The sequence below is a fragment of the Remersonia thermophila genome, chromosome 2 (genome assembly GCF_042764415.1).
Source record: "Remersonia thermophila strain ATCC 22073 chromosome 2, whole genome shotgun sequence".
NCBI lineage: Eukaryota > Fungi > Ascomycota > Sordariomycetes > Sordariales > Chaetomiaceae > Remersonia > Remersonia thermophila.
The window spans coordinates 3,095,737-3,115,131 of NC_092218.1; the positions used below are offsets into that span (position 1 = coordinate 3,095,737).

General features: G+C 60.5%; 6 protein-coding genes across 6 annotated transcripts; 4 read left to right on the top strand and 2 right to left on the bottom strand.

The window, feature by feature from the left end:
* Window positions 1–333: 333 nt before the first annotated feature.
* On the top strand, window positions 334–2,718 carry VTJ83DRAFT_2306 (uncharacterized protein; the record flags this gene model as incomplete). Its single annotated transcript, XM_071008562.1, has 3 exons — window positions 334–1,265; window positions 1,363–2,055; window positions 2,121–2,718. 3 exons carry the CDS (start codon window positions 334–336, stop codon window positions 2,716–2,718), a joined length of 2,223 nt encoding a protein of 740 aa, XP_070868846.1.
* Window positions 2,719–3,956: 1,238 nt separating this feature from the next.
* On the top strand, window positions 3,957–5,434 carry VTJ83DRAFT_2307 (uncharacterized protein; the record flags this gene model as incomplete). The annotated part of the gene is made up of 3 exons (XM_071008563.1): window positions 3,957–4,055; window positions 4,115–4,839; window positions 4,945–5,434. 3 exons carry the CDS (start codon window positions 3,957–3,959, stop codon window positions 5,432–5,434), a joined length of 1,314 nt encoding a protein of 437 aa, XP_070868847.1.
* Window positions 5,435–5,847: 413 nt separating this feature from the next.
* Window positions 5,848–6,882, bottom strand: VTJ83DRAFT_2308 (uncharacterized protein; the record flags this gene model as incomplete). Its single annotated transcript, XM_071008564.1, has 1 exon — window positions 5,848–6,882. The coding sequence occupies one exon, from the start codon at window positions 6,880–6,882 to the stop codon at window positions 5,848–5,850; it is 1,035 nt and encodes a 344-aa protein (XP_070868848.1).
* Window positions 6,883–10,191: 3,309 nt separating this feature from the next.
* VTJ83DRAFT_2309 (uncharacterized protein) lies at window positions 10,192–10,919 on the top strand (the record flags this gene model as incomplete). The annotated part of the gene is made up of 2 exons (XM_071008565.1): window positions 10,192–10,393; window positions 10,477–10,919. The coding sequence occupies 2 exons, from the start codon at window positions 10,192–10,194 to the stop codon at window positions 10,917–10,919; spliced, it is 645 nt and encodes a 214-aa protein (XP_070868849.1).
* Window positions 10,920–11,802: 883 nt separating this feature from the next.
* VTJ83DRAFT_2310 (uncharacterized protein) lies at window positions 11,803–13,322 on the top strand (the record flags this gene model as incomplete). Its single annotated transcript, XM_071008567.1, has 2 exons — window positions 11,803–11,857; window positions 11,944–13,322. The coding sequence occupies 2 exons, from the start codon at window positions 11,803–11,805 to the stop codon at window positions 13,320–13,322; spliced, it is 1,434 nt and encodes a 477-aa protein (XP_070868850.1).
* Window positions 13,323–13,705: 383 nt separating this feature from the next.
* VTJ83DRAFT_2311 (uncharacterized protein) lies at window positions 13,706–16,722 on the bottom strand (the record flags this gene model as incomplete). Its single annotated transcript, XM_071008568.1, has 11 exons — window positions 13,706–13,749; window positions 13,827–14,017; window positions 14,108–14,212; window positions 14,280–14,507; window positions 14,584–15,033; window positions 15,099–15,260; window positions 15,316–15,382; window positions 15,446–15,544; window positions 15,661–16,144; window positions 16,206–16,388; window positions 16,450–16,722. 11 exons carry the CDS (start codon window positions 16,720–16,722, stop codon window positions 13,706–13,708), a joined length of 2,286 nt encoding a protein of 761 aa, XP_070868851.1.
* Window positions 16,723–19,395: the final 2,673 nt, after the last annotated feature.

A 19,395-nucleotide genomic window follows, 5' to 3' on the forward strand; every position in this document is an offset into this window, starting at 1 on the left:
TGACGCAGCATTGGCTGCCCGACCCAGGGGTGCTGACACATTCGGGTACCCCCTTCGCGAGACCGCCCCGGTGATTTCTACATGTCCAGCGCTCGTTGATATCCACTGCGACACAAATCCCTGGTTTCTTTTCTGCTTCTGCCCGACGCTGTGCGCTGCTTCGTTCTTGTTCCTGATTTCGTTGCCCCTGCGGCTCGAGACCCCCCGATTCCAAACCCCGGACTCGAGTATACGCATACACCACGAGCTCCAACGCCTTCCGAGTCACCCCCGACGCTCGCTTCCCACCCCTAATTCTACCACCACCTGTTCCTAGCATCCCCGGCCGTTATCATGGTGTCCGACGAGACGTACGACCTCTGCCTCCCGGTCCTCCAGGACCCCAACATCGACGAGGAGGACAAGACGGACAAGCTGGAGGAGATACTCAAGGAAAAGACGACCCTGACGGGGCAAGCCCTCGAAAATGCCATCTTGGATGCGCTGTGGAGATATCGAGAAGGCGGGGGGACCGCGACGTCGCCGCCGGCCATCCGGCAGACCATCCTCCGGCGGCCCTCGCCGGCTCCCTGGCGCGGCTCCTCCACCCCGCTTTCGAGCTCTCCCCGCCTCGGCGTCAGCCCGCTCGCCCCTCCGGGCTTCATGCACAACCCCTTCGGCCGAGCCAAGTCGGTGACGGCGTCCCCCTTCGGCTCCCCGCGTCCCTCCCCGCGGCTGGCCTTCGCGACGCCGGTGCCTCACAGCCCGAGCCTCAACGCCTACCAGTTCGCCCACGACGAGACGCCTTGCCAGGAAGTGTTTGGCGACTACCAGTCGGACAATGTGGACTGGCTCGTGAGCGACGATGCCGTTAGCGTCACGTCGTCGGTCGGCGGGTCCAACGGGCTCAACGTCAGCGCGCCCGAGTTCGTCTCGACGCGGGACCAGCACCAGCAAGACATGACTCCCTACGACATGCTGCGATCGATCCTGGGCCAGTCCAAGACGGACGAGGAGATCAGCGCCGCTCTCGCCGTGCACGGCTACGACCTCGGCGCCACCATCGCGTCCTTCATGGAGAGCCATGCGCAGGACAAGGCGGCCCAGGGCAGCCAGGCCGAGGAGGGCCGCATCGTGATTGGGCGGGCGACGACTTCCGAGCACCGCCCCGTAACGCCCGCGGAGCAGCCGAAATCGAGCATCATTTGCAAGTTTTATCTCTCCACGGGCCAGTGCCTGCGGGCCGACTGCCGCTTCAGCCACGACCTGAGCAGCCACATTTGCAAGTGAGTATTCCAGGGACCTTTCTTTTTTTTTTCTTTTGGCAGCGGGAGCTCGCTGGCGCCGTGGGATTTGGATTGACACGGGGTTTCCTCTGCGCAGGTATTGGATCGCAGGCAACTGCCTTGCGGGCAGCACGTGCATCTTCTCTCACGACCCCGCGCATTCCGTCAACCGGCTGCACCTCGACGGGTCCGGCACGCCGCCCACGCAGCACGCCACCGTCAACCTGCATGACTACACCAGCTTCCCGGCGCTCCAGCCCGGCACGCCCGAACAGCTGACCATCTTCCCCGCGTCGTCCAGCTACCCGGCCTTGGGGGTGACGCCGCCGCCCGGCTTCAAGGGCCACCCCGGGTACCCGGACCGCCCCCGGTCGCGGCCGGGCAGCCGGCACCAGCCAAAGGAGAACCAACAATCAGCCCCTCCGCTGGATGACGCCGACGCATTCCCGTCCCTCGGCGCGGCCGTCGTCAAGCAGGGCAAGAAACATCACGGCAAGCGCGGCGGCCACGGGCATGGGCACAAGGACAACGGGGCGCCGAGCACGCTGGCCGACATCGTCAAGATGGCGCCTGCGGCGCCGGCGGCGGCCTCGCCGGCGAACCGCAGGGCGCCCCGCAACGGCAGCTCGACCAACGTCCGCAACGGCGAGAACAGCGCCGCGGCGCAGGCGATCCCGGCGCCGAAGCACATCCCCTGGCTCGAGACGGGCGAGCGGGCCAACAAGGCGTATCTCAAGGCAAGGCAGGAGGCCATTAAGCATGGCGGCCTGCGTAACAAGTTCCTTCAGAGGTATGTGGTTGACAGGAAGGAAAAAAAAAAAAATTCGACAGGTGATGCTGACGCTCAATGTCCAGCGCGGCGCAAGCATGGAACCGCAACGACGCGCGCGCCGCCAAGGCCCTCAGCCTGCGCGGGCAGAGCGAGAACGACCTGATGCGCAAGGCGCATCGCGAGGCCGCGGCCAAGCTCTACGAGGACCGCAACAAGGACCGCGCCTCGTGCCCGGAGATCTACGTGGACCTGCACGGCCTGCACCCGGAGGAAGCCGTCGAGTACCTCGAGGGCGTGCTGGCCGAGAACGCGGACGAGCCGCGGCCCATTTACGCCATTACGGGCACGGGCCACCACAGCAAGAACGGCAAGGACAAGGTGGGCAAGGCGGTCAGGGCGTTTTTGAACGAGTGGCGCTATGCGTACCGCGAGTTCTCGGTGCCGGGCGATCGGAACAGCACCGGGGGGATCTTGGGCATCGATGCAAGGAGCTGGGACCGGTCGCTGTCGCGAGATGGCAAGGCCCTGGTCAGGAAGGAGGAGGACGGCGCCGCCAAGGAGGTGGATATCCTGTCGCAGGGCGTTGAGATCGGCGAGGGCAAGGTCAAGCTGCTGGTGAGGGACCCGTCTGCCGCGACCAAGGAGCCGCCCAAGGGACCTGCCGCGGGACGCGGGCGGTGATGGCCATGAGATGGAAGGGGGCCGTAATCAGCCATCTCGGCCATCTCAGCCATCTCCGTCCGAGGTGGGCTGCGAGGCAGAGAGGGGGCTCGGCTTGGTGCGCTCTCTTCCCCCACCCCCCTGCCCCTCCTGGTTTTCCCTTGTCGCTTGGAAGACTTGTCTAGCCGGGCAATGAGGAGACGCATATAATACCTACCTATTGACGTACTTTTACGCATCATTCTTGTGGAGAGTGGCGGATGATGATTGCTCCGTGTCTCCTGGTTGTTCTTTGTTTACCTAGGGTCCTTTCCATCATCACCACCACGAGGTCAACAGGTCAACACGTCGTCCCGCGCAAGCTGCAGAGCGCCAAGAACGCTGGGCTAGACACCTTCAACGCGTCCAGGGGCTTGGCAATGACGTTGGAGAACCCGGTTCCCGGGCTCGGCCCGAACTGGAGCCTGCAGCAGCCTCGCGGCCGTACCTTACCGTACCGTAGGTAACGTCGCGTACCATGTGGTACCCAGGGTGTCGTAAGTACCGACCGTGCAGCAGTACGTACTAACTATAGTTACATGGAATGCATGGAAGTGGTCAATCAATCAATCAAAAAAAGGGGGAGACACCACAGACGTGCTTTCAAGTCGGCCACTTGCTGTGTAGGCAGTAGGTACTTCATACGATGTAACTCGTAGTCCTACCGGACATCGTCGCGCTCGACTCTCTGTGCCACACGCGTTCGCATTGTGCTGGTTGGACGCCGCAGCGCGACGGCGCCTCATTTCCGCTTTTTGGGATTAGGAGTCAGATTCGTGGCTGAGCATGCTACCCAACTCTGGCAATCCCTGAGCTCCATCGACGATCTCGACCCCGACCAAGGTCGGCCATCCATGCGGTAGGAATTTCAGCTCAACCTCAACTTTGGATTCCTTTTTCGGCTGTTGTTGTTGTTGTTTTGCTCCAGACGCTTCGTTCGGGGCCCAAGGCATTCCCGACACCATCAACGACGCATCAGCGATCACCAGATCCCAACAGCATTTGGCTTCTTGCTCCGTTTGAAAGCATGTCCAGGTAGCAAGCGTGGTCTCTCTCCTTGTGACGCCCGCCCGCCCTCCCTGCTGGACGCCCTCGTCGCGCCCCCTCCCCCCCCTCCCCCCCGGGACGACGACGCATACGCATACGCAGACCCCTTCCTCTCTTTCTCAACCCACCGCTTTCGAGCTCGGTCGGGGGCCACCACCACCACCACCACCACCATGCCATCCTTCCGAGACGACACCACCACCACCACCACCACCATGGGCTACACAGATGCCTCTCCAGGGCGATCCAAAACCCCCACCGCCCGCCCCTCCGTCTCCGCCGACCACTACGACAATGACAACGACTCCCTTTTCTCCTCGGACGGCTCCAGCAATCACCACCACCCCCGCCACCACCCTCGCCCGGCCTGGACCCGCGCCCAACCCCCGCCGGCGCGCGCCGCCTCTCCTCCCGCCGCTCCTCCTCCATCCACAGCAGCCAGCACCACCCGTCCGCCGACCTGCGAACCACGGCCCGGTCCCTGCTGGCCGGCCTCTCCCAGGCCCTCGCCTCGGCCCTCCGCAACCTCCTCCGCCTCTACCTCTCCCTGACCCCGCTCCAGCGCGTCCTCGCCTTCTTCGCCAGCGGCGTCTTCACCGCGCTCGCCATCCTCTTCCTCGTCTACTCGCACCGCGTCTTCGCCGCGCTGGCGCCCCTGGCCGCGAGCTGGCGCGCCGCCCCCTGGGGCTGGCTGCCCATCTGGCTGGCCACCGCGGCCACCGCGTTCCCCCCCCTCGTCGGCTACTCGACGTGCGTGACCGCCGCCGGGTTCGTCTTTGGCTTCCCGCTGGGCTGGCCCGTCGCCGCGACCGCGACCGTGTGCGGGTCGGCGGCGTCCTTCGTCGCGAGCCGCGGCGTGCTGGCGGGGTACGTGCAGCGCCTGGTGGGCAGGGACCGGAGGTTCGTGGCGCTCGGCCAGGTGCTGCGGCGGGACGGCGTCGGCGTGCTCGTCATGGTCCGCCTGTGCCCGCTGCCGTACAGCCTGAGCAACGGGTTCCTGGGAACGGTGGGGAGGGTCGGGCTGGGGAGGTTCGTGTTGGCCACCGCGGCGGCGACGTGAGTTTTCCCTTCCTTTTGCCCCCTTTTTTGTTTACCCCCCTTTTTTTTTTGGGGGGGGGGGGGGGTTGTCCTACGACGTCTGACATGACAAACGCAAAACAGGCCAAAGCTGCTCATCCACGTCTTCATCGGCTCGCGCCTCGCCCTCCTCGCCGACTCGGGCGACGCCATGACCGGCCTGGACCGCTTCATCAACTACGCGAGCATGGTCGTGTTCGGCCTGCTCGGCTTCTTCGTCGGCCTGCTCATCTATCGCCGTACCATGGCGCGTGCGGAGGAGCTGGCCGCCGGGCGCGGCGACCTTGACGAGGACGGCGAGGCCGACCCGAGCCGGCTCGAGGCGGGCGATCCTCTCTTGGATGGCCGCCGCGGCGGCGTGGGCGATGACGAGGCCGTGCTTGACGAGGATGGCGATGGCGCGCATGGAAGGATGGTGCATCCTGACGACCTGGATGCGGCGGTCATCATGGATGATGACGACATCTCGCTGTGGGATGCGCACGGGGATGGGTATCATGACAGCTGGGGTAACAACGAGGGGGCGACGGGCAGCGGGAATGGAGCCAACGGCAGCGGTAGCAGGAGGAAATAAACCCGCGCTGCCTGTAGTGACATGTTTGGGTAATTCATCGGTTGGATTCATGCTTGTTCTTGTTCGTGCATCTCGGCGTTGGAAGGGGAGGGGAAGAGGTTGGTTGGTTACATGGAGTAAACGGCCTAGGCCGCAATGCAATAGACACAGACGGTCAAAAGCGGTAGATCAAGAACTCCCTGGGCACGAATTGACATGGGAGATAGCCGGTCGATGTATGGTGTCATCGTGTCATGACGAATGCTACTAGTAGCTAGAGGTATCAAACAGAGTTCCCAGCCGATCCCATTTCCCAGCCCGAAAACGCCGCCTCGCAATGCAGAAATAGGTAAGACCGCTAAGAGCATAACACCACCCAACACCAGCCAACGGTAGAAGAAAAGAATCCTCCTCGAAACTTCCAGGCTTCCTCCTCATTGCCCGCGGAGCTGCCGCATAAACTCAATGGCTTGCTCCATGGGATACCCGATAAAGACCGGCCCGGAGATGTTGAAGACAATCTGGGGCTGGCCCGGCCGCTCCTGGCTCTGCGGGCCCAGCTCGGGAAGATTGATGAATGTCGGTCGGGGGTCGCTGGACCGCGGTCCGTCCTGGTTGGGCGCGGCTCTTGCAGGGTCAGGCGGCGGCGGAGGATGCGACTCATCCTCCTGCCTTGTCGTTCCCGACCACATCCGGGCGTGGTCCACTGGGCACTTCCCGGGTGCGGCTTGCTGCTGCCGTGCCCCGGCGGTCGCCCGGACGGCTTCGTCCACTGGCCTCGGCCGCGACGGTTCCCGCCGGCGAGCGCCCGCTTCCAAGGGCACGGATATCCCCCAGGGCCGGCTGGGAGACTCCCCTACGCGAACGTCGCGCAGCGGGCGGTCGAAGCGGCCTTCGCGCTCGTTGTCGTCCTCTACGGCCACCTCGATCGGAAGAGGATCCTGGTCCTGGGGCTCGCCGACCACGATGGTCCTCGTCCACTCCTCCACCCGCTTGCTGCTTGATTGATCGCTGGCGTCGCGCTGCTGCTTCTCATCGGCCGGCGGCAGCATCGGGCGGTGGACGTGACTAAGGTCCTCGACCATGCTCGCCAGGCTCACGTACTTGGCATCAAGCTTCCTCAGCGATTCCTCGTCCCGCTGGTAGCGCCTGACGCACACCTCGTGGCTCCGCGGGATGGCATGCTTGTGCGTCTCCACATACCGAGCAATCTCTTCAGGCGAGTGCTTGTCCAGGAAGCGGATCGGGCACTTGGAAGGGGGAGCGGTCACGGAGGCCCCGCTATCGAGCATGGCGGCGCAGATGGGGTCTGAGGATTTATGTGGGGTCGGGTCGTCCGCGTCAGCCGGGTCCTGAGAGCTGTCGACCGGCTTCCGCGTGGCCGCGAAAGGGCATCTGAGGGAGCTTTTCCTGCCCTCGACAGTGAAGTCTTTTTCTAGGGCCGATAGGGCCGAGTCCAGCGTGGCCATGATGGTGGTGGGAGGCTGCTGGCCGCCCTCCGTGCCGTCACGACGCAGGCTTTTTTTTTTTTCTTTTTTTGTTTACTCCTGGCAGCGCTGCCGCCGTCGCCCCAATCTTGACAGGCCGTAGGAGGAGAAGAAGCGCGCTGTCAGGCGGGCTCCCACCAATCCGGCTCCAAGGTATGGCGCTCTCGACCTCAATTGCCAGCGAGGACAACGGGTCGCCAACAAACTCGCGTTTCACAAAGCCTCGCCAAAAAATGTCTCAGCGGAGAGCAGGGGTTCGATGGCGATGTATTAAAACTATCTTTTCCAATGGTTAGCGGCTTGTCGCATGGCCGAAATAACAGAGCAAAATAGCAAGATATCTCGTTGCGGCCAGAATCAGAGACTGTGTAATAGTGTCTGCCTTGCTGCGTCTCAAAGAACGGCAGCTCCAGATCTAGAGCTAAAGGAAATCATCACGATGGCGCGGGGAACAAATGAAAAATGCAACTTCTCAACATACCTGTCTCTTTGCGAGATGGAGCTTTTTGCTCCAGAATGGCGGTTTGACGGATGGTCGGCTGGACCGGATCCGTGGTGTTTGATGTTGGAAGAGTCTTCGGCAAGAGTTCGGAGCCGCAACGAAAAAGAAATGGGACGGGTAGTTATCGTAACATCGGGGCTCGGCTCGGGTCAACAACAATGTTAATCCGAAAATATCGGCCTAACCGAACCTCGTGCTTCCCATGCGCGTTGACGTTCCACGAAGACGAGAACGCCCTTCTCAACATCGCGCAGGGCCAGTCGCAAAATAATAGCTGATTGGATTTCACATGGCAGCAGTACTGGCGTCGCTTGTTGATGAAACACATGAAAGGCAATCTGGGATGATACAGCTAGGACCAACTGCAGAAGGCTCGGATCCCGGAACTCTCGAGGGCTGAGCAGATTTCTTCTCAACGGCTTTCCTCGATGTCAGCATGAGCAGACATTTTGTCCTCGCTTGACGACATGCTCCCATCTCCAAAACTCTGTGGCTCGTCAGCATTGCCTTTCAATCAGCTCGATGTTGCAGCATCCATCTCTTCATCCAGGGCCGACGGGCGTGGCTTTCGCTTTCAGTCTCTCCAAAAGTGGAGGAGCGTCTCCCAAAACGTCTTGGACCGCCTAACGGCGCGGGCGGGTCAAGAACCGGATTGAGTCTCTGGAGAGCTTTTGTAGACCACGAGTTGCTCGTTGTGCCGGAGCTCCTCGGCCTGCAGCTCCCGTGTCGGGAAGTTCTCCAGCAAGCATGCGGAGGCATTGGAAAAACGACTTGGCCAACCTCGTCAACCAAGGTTCCCCGTCTTCTTTCCCCTTCCGCGGATAGCTAATCCAGGTCCTGTTATGGTAGAACCAGTCGTAAAGAGGGAGAAGTTCCATCTCTGGGAAAAGCTGAGGTGAATCTGTTGTGAGTTCGAGCGAGTTCAGCTCCTCGCACGGTGAGTCCGACAGTAAGCGGATGCATGGGCCTGTGGGCCCTGTGATGTGTGTGGTGCTGGCGTTATGAAAACATGTATACTCCTTGAACCTCGAGAACGAGAGGTGCCCGCTGTGATGGACCAAGGAGGCAACGCTATGAACTGGGCATGTACCGGAGAGGTGCAGCCTACCGGATTGCGGAGAGGTTAGTCCTCATCGACGACAACCCGTTGCTGATTTTGTTCCGCTTTCTATGTGGTAACTCGGCTCATCAGGGTAGGCTACAAGGAGTTGGCCGTTGCAGATCACGCGGTGCAGGACGTGAAAGCAGCCGACATGTGCCGTTTGGGGGGGCGAGAAGAGCCGGGCTGGTCGAGGAGCTCCCAGTCGAGATCGCCTGGAGGATCGGAAATGGTGGCAGGACGCATCATGGAGGATGGCGCAGCTGAGCCGGTACACGCAACTTCCGGCATCTTGATGAGGCCGGACTCTCGAAGCGGCAGCTTTTATGCCAGCTTCCCAAAAATGGCGATGGCGAGCTTCTTTCCAGAGCCAGGAGCGTCCACGAAGACGCAGTAACGGCTACGTAGCTGGTCATGGTGATGAAAGATAGCGGTCAGTTGCTTCAGGGTTTCTCCGACTTTGGCTCCAACCGCATCATCCCAGGGTAGGTTCTCTCGGAGGTGGTCTCTGTTGGCGAGGCCACATGCTCGGCCCCAGGTTAAGAATCGGCGGCGTTGGTTCTCAAATTTTCGTCTCAATTCTCGGAGAATCCCGTCCAAGATAACATCCGTTTCGCACGAGCTGGAAGCAGTCAGTGCATGTGCTGAAAACACCGGCAAGGCCAGCGACCCCGATGGCCAAACCAGCGGGCTCCATGCCGGGAGAATGTCGAGGACCAAGCGTGGCGGCAATAGGAAATCAGGGATGCGTATCGAAAGTGAGCGGGACTGGATGATTGGAGATCCAAGACAAAACCCGCGAAGATGAGGTCGAATAGGTACGAAAGCAAGCACCGCATGCCTGGCCCAACTCTCCGCCTCTTGAATCTACAGGGACGAAGGCGACCGCGGGGCGGATGCAGTAGCTGTCAGCGCACACAGCCTCGTGAGGTACCTTGTCTTACCCCAGCCAGCCGTTCGTTGTCTCGAGGGAGGGCGATTGACTCGACGAGGGCGTATGTGGGGGGATCTCCTGGCGATGAAGCCTGGTGAAGGCCTCGCAGCATTCCCCTCGCAACCTCGCGGGGTCCCCAGGAGCTGAACTTCATCCAAGTCGAGCACACGCGCGGTGCTTGCGGCAAGTTTGAAGCAAGAAGGAAAAGCAACATGAAAGGTCGCGGTCTCGGCGGTAGGGGCGGCATCTGAAACCAGCCACAGAGTCGTCGAGAACAACGCCAACCTCAGCTCTTGTAGTGTCCTGTTCCTCCCACCGAACAGGTGGGCTGTCGAAGCCATCGGCGTCAGCCTTCTCTAAGCGCCAAGGCACATGCGCAAATATTCCGGTTCTGGAAAAGGCTCCAGAGACATCTTTGGCCCTGACCAAACATAGCTGGTTGAGACCTGTACACCGCATCAAGCCACCACTCATCTGCGCCATACAGAGGATGACTCCTCAAGGGTCACGGGTGAGATATCCGCAAAGAACATGCGGAGAGGAGGTCCCCGTCGTGTTTCTATACGATAAATGGCTCGCCGTACGGTATGTCCTGATCCTGCATTTATTCTCGGTCCCTTTCCCGCTGCTAAGCGTGGGAGCCTTGTTGTCCTTCGTTGTCCAGGACGCAGCCGGGGAGGTGATACTCAGCACAAAATAATGGCCGAGCTGGCCGGGTTGCTCGTTCACTGGAAGACCCTTTTTGCACCACGTTTGATGATGATACCGTTGCTCCTCTTCGTTTTCCTCCTGGCCCCGGGAGCCCAAGGACAAAGCGATAAACGACCCAAGTTCTTCTACCCTCCCAGGGGTTCCAAGTTTTCCTACCACATGATGGATATCGTGCTGGTCACCTATGAAGCCTACAGCGACGAGGCTGATTTTTGGATCTTTTGCGAGCCCGGAAAGGGAGAACAGGGTACATTCAACCTCGAGTCTCTACGCCTAGAAGCCCTCGTTATCGCGGTAATGGCTAACCCATGCCGACCCATCGCTCATCAGTTCACCGGCAGAGCGCGCCCGGGCGGAAGGCGACGGTGCCCGCGGTGCTCAACTTCACCTGGGATACGGCGTGCTGGTTCAACGTGCGGACGGGGCCAAACGGTGTCGATCAGGCCAACAGCGCCTACTTCACCGTTATTCCCAAAGTGCGAGAGAACGGCAACGCTGTGCACGGCCTGGATGTCCCCTCGCTCTTATCCCCAAGCTCCGCACCAACGACGACCGACAACTCCGGGACAGAGACTCCTCAAGGAACGGCATCAGGAGACGATACAAGGTTCAGAAATGGGATCGGCATTGGAGTGGCAATCGGGCTTGTACCGTGTGTCATGGTGGTAGTATGGCTGTGGAAATGCAGGCCGCGAAAACGGGCAGAATCCGGAGAGCAGGCCGACGTGGGGGGTGCCGATAGGCAAACCGTGCACAGGGAAGAGTTCCTGTGAACAACGAGGATTGGCATCGCTTTGGCATGTTTCATTCAACTACGGATCACGGTGGCCCCATTCCGCTGTGTCAGGGGCAGCCGCTCGTCGGGCTCAACGCAGCCCAACAGGCGAGCTGAGATGCCATGCCGGCGTAAGGGGTGGAGTGGAGCGGCAGCTGGATGCTGATGATGCATTGTTGGCGTTGGCGGAACCGGATGTTTGGCTGTCCGGGTTGGTTTTGTTTGCACAATAGCTTGAGCCTGTCTCGCTCGTAATCATGTTCAGTAATTCCTGATGCACACAGAGGCTCCTAAACCCGTAACCCTTCTTCATTCTCCCTCCTCTCCTCGGCCAACGACCACACGACCATGGGGCACGGGCTGTTGTACAAGTCGAACGGTGTGATCAGGGTTAGGGTTCTCGGCGCAAAAGAGGGGCTCATCTCTCTCCTTTCATAGTGAATGCTTGCTTGTTACTGCGTAGAAGCTGAGCAGGAGAGCAGGTCGAGGGGGGTTCAAGTGATTCAAACCGTCAGAGCTGCCGTGAAACAAAGTATGCCCACATCTCACAAAATTCGGCCGCTTACGTGTTATTACGCGAAGAAGGACCTTGCCGAACCGAAGGTACCTAGACAGGTACCTGGTTGAAGGTAACTAGCTAAGGTACAGTAGGTTTACGCTGTCGGTAGGTGTGTGTGTGTGTACTACTAGAGTTATGTGTAAGAACTGAATGGAGCCCAGCAACGCCAACCTCCAACTGCCCCTCAATGGAAGCTGCCCTTCAACCTCCCCCACAGCCTTCTCTTCAACCTCCTCCTCAGACTCCTCCGCAACCGCTCAAGACGTTTCTGAATAGGTAACATCGCATTTTCGTCTGTCAATCTCAGGCTTTATTGTTCGCCATGGCTTCCGTGGGGCTCGCCAGGTTAGTGCGCTCTGCGTCGCATGTGCTTCCAGGTGAGAACCCCTTGATTCTTGCACCATGCAAGCCCACCGTGAGAGTTCCCCGACTTACACGCCAACCCCGCGCACCCTCGCTCCAGGCCGCCTGCTCGTCACGGAGCTCTTCTTTGAAGTGCCCCGGAACCATGCCAGGCCCGAGGACGGCACCTTGACGCTATTCGGCCGCGCCGTCCGCAAGAATGAGCGGCCCATCGTCCCACCCTCTCCAGAGGCCGCTGCCAAAACTCAACTGCCGTACCTTGTCTACCTCGAGGGCGGGCCCGGATTTGGGAACCGCGAACCCCAAAACCACCCCCTCACCCGCGTCGCCCTCGACCGCGGCTACCAGGTCTTGTACCTCGACTACCGCGGCACCGGTCTCAGCACGCCCATCAACGCCCCTCTTGTCCTCTCCCAGGGAGACGAAGAGGCCCAGGCCCGCTTTCTCAAGCTTTTCCGTGCCAACAGCATCGTGCGCGACCTCGAAGCCGTGCGCCTGGCGCTCACCGAGCACTTTGACGCCGACAAAAAGGCCTGGTCCATCCTCGGCCAGTCCTTCGGCGGCTTCGTCGCTCTGACCTACCTCTCCAAGTTCCCGCAGGGGCTCCGCGAGGTGTTCATGACGGGCGGCCTCGCCCCGATCCTCCGCGGCCCGGACGAGGTCTACGCCGCCACCTACAAAAAGGTTATCGAACGCAACGAGGCCTACTATCGCAAATACCCTGCCGACGTGGCCGCCGTCCGGCGGATAGTCGACCACATCATCCACGCCGGCGGCGAGCAGGGAATCCCCCTCCCCTCCGGCGGCCGGCTCACGGTCCAGCTGTTCCTCACCCTCGGCCTCGCCTTTGGCGGCCACGGCGGGCTCGACAGCGTGCACTCCCTCGTCCTCCGCCTGGCGACCGATCTGGACCAAGCCGGCAAGCTCACGCGGGCCTCCCTGGCGGCGTTTGAGTCTCACGTCCCGTTCGAGCACCACCCCATCTACGCGCTCCTGCACGAGTCGATTTACAACACCAAGAAGACGGTCGCGCAGCCGTCTGACTGGTCGGCGCAGCGCGTCGGGCAGGAGCTCTCGAGCCGCTTCGCCTGGCTGCGCGACCCGGGCTTCCTCCGGTCCACGCCGCAGGAACAGCCCCTCTTCTTTTCCGGAGAGATGGTCTTCCCCTTCCACTTCGACGGCTCTGCCGGGCCGGAACTGAAGCAGATGGAGCCGGTGGCGACACGGCTTGCGAAGGAAACGGAGTGGGACGAGGACCTGTATGACGAGGAGCAGCTGCGTCGGAACGACGTGCCTGTGTACGCCGTGAGCTACATTGATGACATGTACGTCGACTTTGAGTTCGCGCGCGAGACGGCGAGGTTGGTGAAGGGGATCAAGGTGCGGGAGACGAATGCGTGGTACCACGACGCGGTGAGGTCGAAGTCGGACGAGGTGTACGCGACCTTGTTTAATTTGAGGGACGACGAGATTGATTGAGGAGGTTTTCATGTCATCGTCGCGGCGGGTGATGGGTGTTTTGTTGTTGCTGCCGTCATCCATGGATACTTTCCCGAGGGGTTCTACGCTACGGTTTGCTTTCTTTAGCTGAGGAGTCACATCGTTGTAGCTCAATGGCTGTCTTGGCTGAAATTTCCAAGAGAAATCCTCCCTATGTCATGGAGCTCATGCAAGCCTGATGCTGCTTACATATACTAATAGAGTTACCGAGTTTCCCAGGCTCCTTGCCTCGTCCATGAACCGGTTCCTCGCCCCCCGGGCACACCCAGGGCTCCGAAAACAGCCTGAACACCCCGGAAACGCTTCGGACAACACATGCGCCATCCATGGGGCGCCCGCAATGTAACCGAGCCCACCGGAAATCATTCTTCCCCCAAGGCCCAACGCTCCTCCAGCAGCTCCGATTCTAGACGGCAGGGGCAAGCAGTTAGCTCTTGAACGACAAATCGATATCGGAGAGCCCTCGCTCTGGGGGAGGCTTACGCCACAGCCTGTTCGCCGAATCCACCATGACTTTGGCCTTGAGCAGCAGCTTGTCCCGGAGCGTCTGCTCGTCCTTGGCCCCGAGCTTCACCTTGTTGGGCTGCGCCTGCATCAGCACGGGCAGCAGCTCCTGCGGGTCGGCGTTGGCGATGGACGCGACGGTTTTGAAGCCGTTGTCCCACAGGATTCGTCTGGTCGGTCGTCCAAGATGCATGGTTAGCGCCCGGGGCCCGAGAAAGACCTAGGCTGTCGGCGACGGGAAGGGGGTGAAGGGGGCTTACGCGGTCCGGCTCTTCACAAACGTGATCTTGGCCAGCTCCAGGAGATCCGCCCTGGCCCCGGCCTTGAGCCTGTCCGAGAAGTGGTCAAGAATGGTCGCCATGGCCCTGGTCTTGGTCAGCACCGTCTTTGACGCCCACGGGAGCTTGGATGCAGCGACAGGCCAATGCTCACCCCCAGCCCATGGTCTCGCAGAACTTCACCATCCCCGCCGCAAACCCCTGGCAAGTCTCGGCCAGCCTCTGAACGGACCCGCGATGCATGTTGTAGTTCTCCGCGACCCTGTGAACAGGCATCTCGTTGCACAGGTCACGCAGCTGCAGCGCCAGATAGAACCGATGGTAGCGCCGGACCGTCTCTCGTTGCTCGGCCGTGGCCTTGCTCATGGTGCCTCCGAGCGCCCTGCATGCAAGTGGTTAGCCGGAGGAGGGGGAGGGGTCACTCTTGTCTCCTGGGACTCGAGCTCGGAAAGCCTCACATGCTGTTGACCACGCCAGGGTGGAGGCCCAAAAGGCTCATGACACGGAGGCCGCTGTCGTCCAGCTTCTGGACCTCGTTCAAGAAGGCATGCCAGTCGACCATGACCTCCTCCAGCTCCTGGACCGGGGTGAACTGGTAGAGCACATGCATCTCCCCGTCTAGCACAAATGCCTGGAGCGCCCTCTTCAACTCGGCATGGATAAAGATGCCATCCTCGGGCTCAAGCGCCGAGGCGACGATCGCCTTGCCGAGCTGGGTAGCTTGGATCTCGTCCTCATAGTCATCCACCTTGATCAGCTCCAGCTCCTGAAGGCGGGTGATGCTGGCGTTGACGGTTTCGCGGATGGAACCCGGCTCGGTCGATTGGTAGAGCAAGGTCTTGGCCACGTAATGGTCGATGGACTCTCGGTTGGTAGCCAAACGTATGGCGATGATTTCGAGCAAAGCCCTGTCTCGCCGTCTTGTTGTTAGCTCGTCGTGAACGCTCAGCGTGGGGTCGGGAGAGCTCCTTGCCTCTGCATGCGACGCTGATCGGAGATGAGGCAACTCGAAAGCTGCGGAAGACCCGCGTGCATCAGATCTATCACGTCCTCCAGGTCTTGTTTTCCGCAGCACAAATACGTCTCGCCGACCTCGTCCTTGCCTTTCCGGCCGGCCCTGCCACGCATCTGGCGCCTACGGAGCGTCAGCGTTGCTGTTTGTTTCACCAGCGTGTCTTTCTTCAACATACAGCATGGCCGGGCCGACGAGCTCGCGCCCCATACGAGCATTGTTCAGAACCACGCGCCGCGCGGGCACTTTTGTCCGGTCAGCTTTACCGGCCCCTCCTGGTCAACAAGGTACAAAATGCCTTCGCTTACAGTTGATGCCGGCAGCAAGTGAGCACGTGGCCACGCATGCCTTGAGAACGCCGTCGTCATAGGCTTTTGCTATTAGTTCCCGCTCTTCGGTAGTGAGTCCTGCCTTCGCATGGTCAGCAGACGCCCGCGGCGATGGACGGTATCAGACAAGCGGCTTTACATCTACCGTATGTTAGTGGAGGGTCGCACAGACCAGGGTGCATTTTGACACTCACGATGAAAGGCGACGCCGCAAGGGATCGTCTTTCCGAGCTTTGGATCCAACCCCGTAGGTAGGCTGCGCAAGTCCCCAAGCAACTCCTGTCGCTTTTCCTGAATCGCCGGGTCTGCCTCTTCCGGCCCCGGTAGGACTTGGCTCAGGAGCAAGGCGTCCGACTCGCAGCCGACCCGGCTGCCCGAGAAGACGAGCACGCCGTGCCCGTCCCGGACCGTTTCGTTCGCGAGGGCAACGACGGCGTTTCGAACAGGATACTGGAGCTCCTTGTGTGCCGAGGGCTCGATGATCCTCAGCGGCTGCGGGCCTGGACCGGCTGACGACCCAGGAGCCGAGCCGAGCTGGGTTAACGTTTTGAGCAGGCCGGCGGTGGTCTCTGCGGCGTAAATCTTCCCGTCGTAGACCAAATGTTCATGGATGGGAACGGGGCGGTAGTGAGTCTCATAGGAGTGGGCTTCCAGCCAGGTTTTCAGGAGCTCGATGTTCTGGACATGGTCAGAAAAGCAGGCCGGGGACCGCAGCACCGCACAGCCGGATCAAGCTTACGCTAAGCGTCGCGCTCATGCCGATGATCTGAATGGGCTGGCCGAGACACAGCAGTTTGGTGGCTAGAAGCTCCAGCAAATAGCCCCTGTGGCCGTCATCGATCATGTGAAGCTCGTCCAGCACAACAGCACGCAGCTTGGAGATGAAACAGTCCTCAATGGCGGCGTTCACCAGCGAGTTGGCCTGTAAAGGGTTAGATACCTAGGTCCTCTCGCTCCCTCGGCATGTCTTCGGCGGGGCTCACCTTTTCGATGGTGCAGATGGCGATATCGAAATCAGCCCAGGTCGCCCTGATCTTGCTCCCGCCGAAGAAGCCGACGACGCGGATGGTATCCTTGTCGGCCCGCGGTGCCCACGGCGACTCTTTCCTGTCGTCCTCGTCGGCATGGTCCAGGTCCCTGCGCGAGATTCCGCCGACGACGCTCCGCAGCCAGCGAACCTTTTCCTGGACGAGGGCGACGTAGGGCAGGACCAGGATTGCCTTTGCGTCGCGGTCCTCCATGACCCGCTTCAGCATGAGCAGGTCGGCGACGAGCGACTTGCCGCCTCCCGTCGGGGCGCTGTAGACGAGATTCCTCTCGCCATCCAAGAGGCCAGGTCCAAGGAGACATGCTTTCTGCCAGGGGTAGATGGACTTGATGCCCAGGGAGAGAAGGTTGGCGACGAGCTTCTCAGGAAGGCCATAGTCAGGGTGGGCAAGGGATAGCCGGGGGTCGACGGTGGATGTCGGCGTAGAAGCCCAGGCCTGCCTCTGCGAGTACTCCGAGGGCTCCCCGCTCACAGGGGGGGCACCGGGTGCACGGCTGATCCGGCTGGCGATAAGCTTACCACTGCAGGAGCCTTTTCTTTGGGCCGGGCCAGAAACCGGCTGGGGCGCTGGGGGAGGCCTTGGCCGTTGCGCTGTTGATGAGGAATCGTCAAATCCCCGCTTTTGGCCAGCAGTAGCAGCAGCTATGGGGTGGATTGGGTGCTGTAGAGCTTGGTGTGCTAGTGTTGTGTTCCATGGGCCGGGTCTGGCACTGTTGGACGGAGTTGTTTGGTCCCATGCCGAGTTTGGATGGTTCATCGAAGCCCAAATCAACACCGACACGAGCAAGAGTGTAGAGTTTGGCGAGCGACAGAATGAAACCCCGGTGGTTTAGCAAATACGGGTAGCCATGCGGGTTGGGTTACCCGTTCCGAGGCTGTGTGTGCTTGGAGGTTGGGTCGAAGGCTGTCTGTCCTGGGCAAATAGATAGGCAGGTATTCAGAAGCTGGACAACCTCAAGGGAACCAAGCACTGGAGTTTGCTTCCAAAACAACCACATCCAGGCGATTGCAAGAAATCAACACTACTGCGTACAATCATCGGCTATAAAAAGTGGCTGCCGGCACTCATGAACGTCTGGCTTCATCGCATGCATGTTTTGTTCATCAGACGCCTCGGAACATGGCGGAAACGTCAATAGGTAACTATAGTACATGGCGAATGGTTGCCTGCTGGAATGGGGAAGCGTTGGAAGCGGTCGTCCCCGCCGTTGGTTCTGGAGCGCAGGCAGAACAACCCTGACCCTTGTATTAGGGTTATGTATGGACCCACCCTTTCCTCGTCGGGCTGTGGAGCTGCGCCCACCGCTTGCTTCCAGCCATTTGTGTTTCGGCTCTTAGGCTCGGGGCTGGCAAATGGAAGCCTCTCATTTCCAAACAAGAGAAATCGGCGAGCATTGGGTCTCGGCCACGCCCCCACAGTTCACGTCACCTCGTGTCCACTGAAGGTTGTCTGCTCCCAACGTCGGTACATAGCCATCTACGCAACGGCACGCGCCGCCGGCTGTTCGAGACGGCTGCCTTCCAAACTGTGTGCAGAACGTGTTGTCGGTGCGCATCGTCTCTGGTCGACAGCTTGCAAGCTCAGGGAGGAGGTATCCAGGGCGTCGCCATGTCTGTCGGTGGGTGACATGACAAGGCATCGCTCGCCGATCTGAGACAGCCTGAGCTGAGAAACTTTCTGGCACGGCTCTCTTGCCTCAGGTCGTCGAATCATCGGGCCCAGACGACCGACACCCTCAGGTTCCCTGGATTAGGCATCTCCCCATTGGATAGCACATCGCCCATTTTGATAACCGCAGCACAAAACGGTCTTTTGTTGTCGCCAATGCCGCGTGCTTCTCCTGTTCCAGAGGGCGCCTGCTGGAGTACATATTCATTCACTCGATGCCGAACTCCTGGTCCTAGGTTGGGGCTGGCGGCGCTACGCAGTACATACAATCAGGAGGCGCCCCCCCCCCCCCCCCCTTCCCCGAACGCTGCATTCGGCAATGGAGGACGCCGGTTTCCTGGATCCCTAACGGCCATTGTGTTCTGCTGATGCGAAAACGCGTTTGATTGTTCCAAGATTCCGTCCCCACTCCGAGACGTCCCCGGATCCAGGGTCTGGAGAAACAGATTTCGGAAGAGCAAGAGGGGTCGCCGGCATAAAAAGCATAAATTATGAGAAGGGCTACGCTAGCTTTTCCAGACGGATGCGCCAGAGAATGGATCGTCCTATTCTTGGTGGCGAAAGGCTGCCAGGCGTGATCACCATCTCACCAGCTTTTTCTGAGGTGAAGTTGGGTAAGGCCGGGTAGGTTGCGAAGGCGGGCAGTTTTTCGCGCTAGCAATCGCTAGCAACCAAGACCCATGGACGGCAGTCCCCCGCCGCGGGTCCGGGGGGGAGGACAAAAGCCAAGAAGAGTAACGCCAATCGCACGCCCGTTGCCACATCTGGGCTCGGGAAGCACAGTGTCTCGTTGGCATCGATGCACGGTCACACAGTGAGCCAACCCTTGGCCTGCCTATCGTTCTGAGGAGGAATGCCGAACCACCCGCAAGCCGATGAAGTTCTGTACCGGTACAGACCCGAGCTCCCAGCGATAGCTCCTCCCAGAGATGCTTCGATGCCCCGCGGCGTCGGGGAGGTCGCTGTGGGTGGTGGTGGGTGGTGTGTGACCCAGACGTTTTGTGCGCGCCCAAGGCCACGGAGGCGACGCCGAATGAGATTCGATGCCAAGACGTCGGGGGCCTGTTCCATGGGCAACCCTGACCATTGTCGATCGCCAGGGTGCTGGCCGCGACGAGATGCGGCGCAGGAATCGGCACAACACGAGTCTCTGTTGCCCAGGGCCGACCGAAGTCCAGGCATCTCGAAAAGATTCGACAACAAAAGTTGCCT